This window comes from Phalaenopsis equestris, unplaced genomic scaffold, assembly GCF_001263595.1.
Source record: "Phalaenopsis equestris unplaced genomic scaffold, ASM126359v1 Scaffold000930, whole genome shotgun sequence".
NCBI lineage: Eukaryota > Viridiplantae > Streptophyta > Magnoliopsida > Asparagales > Orchidaceae > Phalaenopsis > Phalaenopsis equestris.
Genome location: NW_018165369.1, coordinates 71,831 through 81,940, shown reverse-complemented (window position 1 = coordinate 81,940; position 10,110 = coordinate 71,831). Strand labels below are relative to the sequence as shown.

General features: G+C 35.6%; 2 protein-coding genes across 2 annotated transcripts in view; both read left to right on the top strand.

Annotated features, from left to right (window-relative positions):
- LOC110032356 overlaps nucleotides 1-9,826 on the top strand; it is a 19,702-nt gene extending 9,876 nt beyond the window's left edge. The window contains 5 exon segments of the mRNA XM_020735955.1: nucleotides 6,066-6,232; nucleotides 8,767-8,848; nucleotides 8,977-9,045; nucleotides 9,597-9,698; nucleotides 9,701-9,826. Coding sequence (XP_020591614.1) covers nucleotides 6,066-6,232; nucleotides 8,767-8,848; nucleotides 8,977-9,045; nucleotides 9,597-9,698; nucleotides 9,701-9,769 — 489 coding nt within the window. The 3' untranslated portion in view covers nucleotides 9,770-9,826.
- LOC110032357 lies at nucleotides 7,204-8,055 on the top strand. The gene is made up of 2 exons (XM_020735956.1): nucleotides 7,204-7,774; nucleotides 7,836-8,055. The coding sequence occupies exons 1-2, from the start codon at nucleotides 7,319-7,321 to the stop codon at nucleotides 7,986-7,988; spliced, it is 609 nt and encodes a 202-aa protein (XP_020591615.1). The 5' UTR covers nucleotides 7,204-7,318; the 3' UTR covers nucleotides 7,989-8,055.
- Nucleotides 9,827-10,110: the final 284 nt, after the last annotated feature.

Here is a 10,110-nt window from a genome sequence, read left to right as displayed (position 1 = left end):
TCCGGTCCTGGTGTCGGGGCTGCTTTAGCAACTACCGACTGCAGGTTTTTTACATCGAGCATCTTCTTCTGGAACCTTGTAACGTATGCCTATAGGCTCTCATTCGTTCCCTGCCCACAATGAATCTGAATACTTTCGTGCCTTTTGGGCGCTAGTGAACTACGCAAAAAACAACTTCTTGAAGTCTCCGAAGGAACTAATAATTTCTGCGGGATGTCTGTTGAACCACCTGAGAGAAGAATCTCTTAACATGGAATAGAACAATTGATATTTTAATGCGTCGAAGATCTTGAGAATGCAGATTACCGACTCAAACGTCGCAGTATGGTCAGTAGGGTCGCTTCGACCTTTGTATGGTTCCAAAGAGGAAACATTAAACTTCTCTGGTGGCTCGGCTTCCACAATATGCCGAGCGAACACATTCTCCATTTGGCGATAGACTTCTATCGTTCTTGGTTGTGATCCTCCCTTTGGCATGAAATCTGACGCTGTCCTGGTACTGGGACTCTTCCACTCGCTCTGCGTCTTGGGCGGCCGCCTGTTGGGCTTGAGGCTTGGGTGTTGGTGGGTCAGATTTCGGGAGAGGTTGTGCCTTTACCTCGAGCACCACTCAGGCTAGCTTCACAATTTGACTTGTCATCTGATCATGGAGTCGTTGGATTTGTTGTTGTACAAATTCTCGAACGGACTCTCACTGGAGGTTTTTCCTTGATGTGTTTCTTCGCCCTTACGTGCTCCTCATCTTGTAGAGGCATTATTTTACGCTCACTGCATCTTTTAAGATGTTGGATTCTAAATTATCTTGTGGATCTCACCCAAGAAATGTAGTGTTTGTCAAATGAAAGAAGAAAGACTCAAATACTCTCTATTTTTTTAGTGAAAATTCTATTTGGAGTGCTCTTCTTTAAAAATGATCATCTTATTTATAATTCATAGGTAGTACCTGACAATTTACATGATTGTCCTCACTTGAAAGAAGGGATATTACCATAATTGATGAGTCATTACATTTTATATATTTGTAACTGAATAAAATTTATATAGACCCTGTAAACGCTATTGGTGCCACTCTATATTTGTTGACTGTCTTATACACTGTCTTGCATTCGTAACTGCTCAATTTGGTTACTTGAAATTCGTTCGGAGGGTCCGGATTCATTCAGCCAACTAAATGTCATTCGACCGACTAAGGGTGCGTTTGGGGCAGCTTGTGCTTATCCAGATAAACCGCTTATCTGGAAACGCGGACCGAGGGGTGCAACCAGCGAAACTCCGCTTTTAGTGTATAAAACCAACTGCGTTTTCGGATAAGCTGTTCAAACGCAATTTCCAAATGGCGAGTCGACGTTTTCAAAACACTGCCACAACGGATAAGCTGCCCCAAACGAAGCTTAAATGTTCTTCGAACGCTCTTTTTGAAGAGAGTTTCCAAATGGCGAGTCGACGTTTTCAAAACACTGCCACAACGGATAAGCTGCCCCCAACGAAGCTTCCCAAACAAAGCTTAAATGTTCTTCGAACGCTCTTTTTGAAGAGACGCATTGTCCTTGGGTAGGATTATTTCATCTAGTAGGTGGATCACCAAAATTTGACAAGTAGCCTGTCTTTGGTCTATGTGTCTATATTGCATAACTTCATTCTAGGCAACAACTGATCTTTGTAATGGCAGTTGATGGGAAGCAGATGTTGGCGCGGTCGTTCTTTATTGTTGGGTCGTTCGTTCTCTTCACTCGACCGGCTTCTGAGACCGATTGTTCAAACAACGAATGTTCACATATTAGTGTTTTCTGTGTTTTTCATTATATTTTTGAGATTTGTGCGAGCATAATCCTGATGTACAATTAGATACTAAATATGTTGAAAAATATATGTATAAATTAGGTAAAAAAAAGTAAAGATTTAATTCAAATAAAGTATATTAAAGATGAAAATCAAAAAGTGTTTTTCTTAAAGGAAGATGTGCAACATAGGTGGGAGCTATTTTGTTTTAATTTTCAATGAAGTTTTTTAAAAATATGATCGGCCTTAGTGATCTTAATATCGTTAATAATAATAAAATATTTTATTTTTTAGTCTCATTAGTAAAAAAAAAGTTAGTGAGATTTTAAAGAAAATCAAGAATGGAAAATTAGTAGGACCTGGTGATATCCTAATTGAAGTGTGAAAATATTTAGAAAATTTGTGAGTTTTTTGGCTTACTAAACTCTTTAATATTATTTTAAAAACTAAAAAGATGTCTGAAGAGTGGAGGAAGAGTATTTTGGTCCCTATTTTTAAGAATAAAAGGATGCACAAGAGTGTGCAAATTATAGAGGAATTAAGTTGATGTGCCGTACTCTAAAATTATGGGAGAAAGTAATTGAACATAGGTTAAGACGTGATACAAAAATTTCTCATAATTAGGCCCGAGCATTCGGAGGGTGACTCGATGAGCTCGCTATAAACTCGCTTAGAGTGAACAAACTTGGTTGTGGAAAAATAGAAATTTAGTGGGCATGGCCCGACCCAAGCTCGCTTCAGCTTTTGTTAAAGCCCGCAATAACCAAACACATAATGCCCAACCTGAAAAAAGATATTTTTTTTGGGTGATTTACGTACAACATAATTCTTGCGTGTTTACATATCACACAGTTAGATTTTAAAATTTGCTTATTTAATATCACATAAAAAAATATTATTAATATTGATTTTGGACAATATTTTAGACTGGAAAGTGTTACTTTCTTGTGCAAGGAATATTTGAAATTTCACAATAATCTGTTTACTGACTTAAAAAAAGTGTCATCATTGAGAAATTTCATTATTAAAAGTTCTCTAGTAGAATTTTTAATTAATTTCTATTAATCACAAAAAAAAAGAGAATTTGCAAAAAACTTAGGGGCATTTACATACACACCACCACTCAATTATTATGCATTTACACATCTAACACCTATTTTTTTTTTACATTTATGTAACCTAAATATTTCATAGCACATCAAAAATATCATCATTTTAACTTTAAAAAATGAGATGTACGTTTTCATGCATATGCAGGGTGGCATGTTTATAAACAAATGAAATTTAGGTGTTAGATATGTAAATACATAGGAGTTGATTTTTATGTATGTAAATCCTCCAAATAATGAGCAACTGCTAATGTGAAAACAGAATCCATAAAAGAGACTTGCAACTTTAGAAAATAAGTGGTTTGATTGATTACTCAATACAGTTCATTGCCCAAAACTATAGTTTTCTTTTAGATATGGTCTTCTAGTGGCAACAAATATTTGTAATTGAATTTTCGGTCATGTTATTAAATAAAGCCTTTTTTTGGCAATTTATTATTACAATTGATAAAAATTTTTTAAAAAAATTTGGATAAGAAAAAATTGTTGATTTTTATTGGTGTGGAGTTTTGACGCCCGTCGACCATTCCGACCCGATTCGGACCATGGAGTGTGTAGACTTGGCTGTGATTTTTTAGATAGAAACTGGGCTCAAGCCTGACCCAATCCCGCTTTGATTGGTCAAAGTTGATTAAGCTCGGTCACGCCAAGCCTGACCCGTCCAACGCCCAGGTCTACTCATAATCAATTTGGATTTATGTCAGGTATGTCTACTATGGAAGCTACACATTTATTGAGAGGTTTGATGGAGAAATACGAAGAGAGTAAGGAGGATATACATATGATTTTTATTGATTTAGAAAAAGATTACGATACGATTCCAAGAGAAAATTTTTGGAGAGTTATAGAGAAGAAATTTGTTGATATGACTTATATTCAAGTTATTAAAAATATGAATACTAGAGATGTTAGTTGTGTTCGAACAGAAGGAGGATTGACCAAAATATTTTCCTATTTCAGTTGGATTACATCAGGGATTGACTTTAAGTCGATATCTTTTTCCTTTAGTTATGGATGCTCTTGCTTAATATTTACAGGAGGATGCACCTTGGTGTATGCTTTTCGCTGATGATATCCTTCTTGTGGATAAGACTAGAGAAAGACTTCAGGAAAAACATGGATTATGGAGGTCTAAATTGGTATCTAAAGATCTTCGTTTGAGTAGATCTAAAAGTGAATACATGGATTGTAATTTTAGTTGTTGTAGATCTAGTGACAGAGTTGGAACTATGAGTGATAAAATCATTAAAATATGTGGTCGTTTTAGATATGTCGAGTCTATTTAAAGTGATGGTGATATAGATGGGGATGTTTTTAGTAGAATATAAGTTAGTTGGTTGATGTGGAGGAATGCATCGAGTCTATTCTGTGATAGAAAAGTATCGCTTAGACTTAAAGAAAAATTTTATAAGTTGAAAAAATTTTATAAGTTGGTGGTGAGACCTGCAATGCTGAAAAATTTTATAAGTTGGTTGTGAGACCTGCAATGCTTTATGGCGCATAATGTTGGCCTTTAAAAGAGAAGCATAAAACAAAGTTAATTGTTGCTGAGATGAGAATGCTTAGGTGGATGAGTGGATTGACACTTCCGTGATAGGGATGGTGTAGCTCCAGTGGCGGACAAGATTAGAGAGAGTTGTCTTAGATGGTTTGGTTGCATTAAACGCCAACCATCTGTTGATCCGGTTAGGAGAGTGGATGTTTTAGATTCGACTTATTTCAAGGAAGACAATGGTAGACCTAAAAAGACTTGGGCATATTATATAAAAAATGATCTTAATCTATTAGAACTAACGGAAAATATGACACTCAATAGGATAAAATGGAGAAAACAAATTCAGGTAGTCGATCCCTCTTAGTGGGATAAAGGCTTGTCGTTGTTGTTATAATTAAGAGATAAATTATAAGAAATTACTTTATATAAAATGGAAAACATTATTCTTTCTAATATTTTTAATAATTTGAAGATAAAGTATCGAGTTTTAAAATAATTTGAATATATTTTATATTGGTTATTTTTAAACAAATCGGCTCATGGGATAACGAATCGAGCTAGGTCTAGCTTGAGCTTGTCTTGTTAGCTCATCGAGCTCAGTTCACGAGCCACTTATAGAGTTGAGTCCAAGCGGCTTGCCTCATATACACCCCTACTTTGATGTCATGAACCTTTGCATGAAAAGGTGTATTTCACTTTTATGCTCCTATTCTATTTGGTTGGAAGTTTGTGATGATGATAAATATGAAAATTTAGACATTAGATATGTAAATACATAAGAATTTTGTGCTTTTAACGTAAATTTACCCAACTAAATAACTGCTTAGCATTAGCAATTTGGTTTAGTGAAAATATTTTGCAGAATTTGTAAAATCTTCAGACATGAAAGGGACTATTTGGCTTCAAGCAGGATTTGGTAAATTTTGAGAGGATTAGAAGCTATTAATATTTAGACAATACAACTATTAAATAAAGCTAAATATTGATATAAACTATTGAATAATTAGTTTTAAGATTTTTTTGAGATGAAATCTTTAAATCCATTAAATATTGTAAATGTTGGTACTTAGCAAATTTTGGATTTAATCAATAAGCAGCTCAAATGTGATTGGACAACAAAAGTATGATTTTAAGTACCTAAAATCCTATTTGATAAAAAATTCTAAGAAATCTCAATGTTTAGTACTCTTTAGACGCAAATTAGATGAAGCTATGCAATTAGGGGAGGAACTAGTGTGGAGTTGAGGTTGATCTCTCACTACTTTAGATTCAAACAATCCTAAAATTTTTTTCATCTATGGACTTACTCAAACTGTACTATAGGTTAGGTTGAGCCTTAGGTTCTTAGAGAGAGAATTTGTATTTACCTACATACATGCCATTCAATTTTTATGTATATACATATCTAACACCCAAAGTATGATATTTACACTTATAAAACCTTTAGTTTCATAAAACCATGTATGAAATGGTGTTTCTCAATTTTAAAAAGGTAGTGATGGTGGTTTTTTTTTTTTATGATGTTAAAGATTTGAGTGATACGCATGTTAATATGAATGTTTAGGTGTTAGATATCTAAATGGATAAGAACAGTATGGTATCTACGTAAATGCCCCAAAAGATTATTTTCTGTATGAATTAAAGCTCTTGTACTGACCCTGAGTGAGAAATATTTGTGTCAGGCTGTTGATAGCGGTGGAAATGCGGCGAAGGCTGGACTAAGACCTGGAGATCAGGTTTTGTACACCAGCAGCTTTTTTGGTGATGAACTTTGGCCTGCAGATAAGCTGGGATTCACCAAAACAGCTATTCAAGCAAAGCCTGATTCTGTTTACTTTGTTGTGAGCAGGTATGGACTAATTTTGATGTCTCTATTAATAAAATTTGCTCTTAGAAATCAAAATTTGATTTTATTTTTTATTTCTTTTTCTACCAAAGAAAGCTTAGAAATTCCTACCTGGATTCTATATTTCAAAATCCAATTTGCTAATTGTAGATACAAGAAATTGAAACACGGGCTTGTGTTATTTTATTTTGGGGGCATTTATACCACCCAATTCTTATGTATTTACATATCTATTATCTAAACTTTGGTTTTTATATTTATAGCACCTAAATATTTTATATCATATAAAAAATACATTTTCTTAACTTTTGAAAAGAGAAACACACGTTTTTTCATGCATAACTATGGTGGCATGCAAGTAAAAATTGAAGTTTAGGTGTTAGATATGTAAATACATAATAATTGAATGGTATGTATGTAAATCTACCTGTATTTTTTAGTTAATATTCAGTGTAAACGACTAAAATGGTCCTTAGACTTTTTAGGCGTGTTCATTGAAGTTTGATTGTTCTCCAGATGCTCTATGTAATCCTTCAACTCCTTAAATCTGGCATTTTGGCTTTGAGGGTGAATGTCATTAGTTTGAGCTAGTATTATGTAGTGAGATTGATGCGGGGCTCGGGAAAGAACCGACCAGTCCTCAAGGGAGGGGGTGTTGCCGCCCCGTCCCTCCTCTTCTCTCTTTTTTTTTTTGCCCTCCTTTCGTTTTCTCACCCTTCCTTATCTCACCCTTACCTTTCCCTCCTAAACACTTTCTAAATTTAAATCATTTTCCCAAAATATGAGATCTGATTTTATTCTCTCTTCATATTTTACAAAGCTTTTCCTAAAAAAATGAAATTTATTTCTTATTCTTCTTTCATATTTAAAAAGCCTTTCCTAAAATCTGAAATCCGATTTTTATTCTCCTTATTTTAAATGTTTTTTAAGATAGGTCGTGTCTCTTTATAAATAGGCGAGGTTGTGCGTAGGGGCTGGTTTTTATGAAATCTGAATTCAGTTTTGTCTGAGTGTTTTCTGTCTTGAGAGTTGTATCCGACGTCAAGGTAGTGCTCCAGCTGTCCCTTGTCCCAGGTGTTGATCGTCTCCATGGGTCCGGGTGATGCTCCGGCTGTAGCTCGACCCTGCCGAGATATTTATCTCTTCGTCCATCCTCCTGGCTGCTTTCAACCCCACAACTGTCGACAGCCTTCCAGCCTACCACGGTTCACCAGACTTCCTCCCTACAGCTCCCTACAGTCTGCAGCCCCCGCTGCCCCTCTCCGGCATCAACAAAAGCTTTCTGACCACCTCTACCTGCTGCTCATCTCCCTCCTCCAGTGGGTCTCACCTCCTGCAGGCTGCAGCCGCCGCTGCCCCTCTCCCGCATCAACAGCAGCCTTCCGGCCACCTCTACGTGCTGCTTATCTCCCTCCTCGAGCAGGTCGCGTCTTCTTCCTGCAGCTTCCTTGCAGGCCCCAACCACCGTTGCTCTTCCAAGCTCCCTCCAACTGCAGTTCGACGCCCCTACCATCGTTGATTTATTGCCCTTCCCTTCAACAGCAGACCACAGTCACCTACCTTGCACCACCACCCGAGCTCCCTCCTCATCAAGCTTGTTGCATCACAAGACGCCTCTCCGGCCTTCACCACAGTCACCTACCTTGCACCAGCACCCGAGCTCCCTCCTCATCAAGCTTGTTGCATCATCTTTTGTCAAGCCTTTATTTGTAATCCTTTGTTTTCATTTTTGCTTTGTGTGTTGTCCTTCTTTCTTTGAGTCCTCATTGTATCCTCGTCTAATTTAGTGATAAAATTTGTCATCTTGCATCATGTTTTAGCCTAAACTCCGGTATTAGAGATTATACTTGAAAAGTTGAAAATGCTCTCATAGAAAGTTTAGTTCCACTAACTTTTATTCAAAGAAACGACGAAGTTAAATGATATGATCAAATTAGTTTGGATTTTTTATGGAACATATTTGAATGTGTGGAAAGTCTAGGATTAAAATGGGCTAAAGTGAAAATTTTTAAGGACTGTTTTGATTTTTTTCTCAAATGCTCTAAAATCTTGCATAGCTAAATGATTCTTTAAAAGCATAAGTTTATTCTTTTCTATTATAATTTACTTGTGTGACATGTTAATAGCAGATAATATTTTTTTGGGTTAAATCCCAAAAAGGCCCCCTGATTATTCGGATGTGGTCAATTTAATACCAAAGTTTTGTAGTTGCTGCAATTAGTCTTCTGAGTCCTGAGTATTGAAAATTGATCCTAATTGGTCCCTCAACGATCAAATTGGGATGAATTTTGTGTGGTCGAGGAACTAGATTTGGACCATTTTTATGTCATGATTTTTATGTGATGGACCAATTGAGATCAATTTTTGATATTATGAGGACTAAATCGGAATACTGCAAAACTTTTGAACTAAATAGGCCACATTACAATAGTCAGGGGACATTTTGAAATTTGTTCCATATATATATATATATATATATCTTTTTGGAGGACAAAGGTAGGAATGTAAAGATTGCAACTTTCTTATTGCTACTCCAGAGGTGCAGAGGTAGATGTGAAGCGATTACCTAAGAGACCAGCTCCACCTAGATTTGGCAGGACCTTGACAGAATCTCAGAAGGCAAGACTTTTTGTGTAAATTTTCATTCCCCAAATCTTGAAACATAAGTATGAACTGTTTTATCTTTTTTTAATTTAATTGGATTAATTTGCTGTCATTTTTTGAACTTTTTTCATGCTTTCATGAAGGCTAGAGCAACTCACATATGCTTAGACTGTGGATTCATCTACACATTGCAAAAACCTTTTGATGAGCAGGTATGTATTTTTACTTCAGGCTGTTGCCATCCCCACAGGGATCCATTTGATGTTACTTTTGTTTTTATTTTATTTTATTTTTTTATGCAGTGATTTGAATTAAAATATGCTAAAAATAAGCTAATATGTTCTTAAAAAGGAAAAAAAAAATGTAAAAATTGTGCTAACCAAACATGTTTTAAGGGTAGTTCATGCTTAGTGGAAACCCTATTCAAGCTTATCATTTGATTTGAGCTCCAAACTCCGAGGAGTATCAGTGTATATGGGCATTTACATTTATACCTAGCCAAATGTTTCATATCAAATAAAAAATACAATAATTTTAAAATTTAAAAAGTGAAACGCACGTTTTCGTGCATAGGGAAGGTGGCATGCATGTAAAAATTGAAGTTTAGGCGTTAGATGTGTAAATACATAAGAAGTGAGTGGTATGCATGTAAATCTTGTATATAATTCATGTGATTTATATGTTGTAATAAACTAAGCGTCCTTATAAAACTTTCTTTTATCAATATTGATGGAATTTGTACATGAACGTTTTTTTTTGGCAGCCTGATTCCTATGTCTGCCCTCAGTGCAGAGCGCCAAAGAGGCGTTTTGCACGCTATGATGTGAACAGTGGGAAGCCCGTTGGCGGCGGCCTGCCGCCCCTTGGGGTGTGATTTTTGGTCTGGTTTTGGGGATTACAGGAGTTGGAGCTTTACTTGTCTATGGCCTCCAATAGAACATCCATAATTATGTTTTTAAATTTTTTTTTTTATTTGTGAACATTTTCATTTGCTTTTAATTAATTACGAACTGCAGATGTAATTAATTAGGTAATATCACATGAAAATATTTCTATAATATATATATATATATATATATACATTCAAAAATGAATGGCCGGAAGTTATTATACGAACCTCGAACATCCCTCATGCGCCTAAGAATTTGAGTACCACACCCTACACTTGGGGGGAATCAAACCCCAGATCAGATGGGACTTACAACTGATAAACAAATGTCCGACCAACTGATCTGAGTACGTGACGCTCAATATATATATATATATATATATGTAGT

Excerpts from the sequence above, each read along its gene's own strand:
- LOC110032357 (XM_020735956.1), top strand. The coding sequence starts at position 7,319 with ATGGGTCCGGGTGATGCTCCGGCTGTAGCTCGACCCTGCCGAGATATT. Across the intron at positions 7,775-7,835 it reads GCCCTTCCCTTCAACAGCAG|CAAGACGCCTCTCCGGCCTT; the intron begins ACCACAGTCACC and ends CTTGTTGCATCA.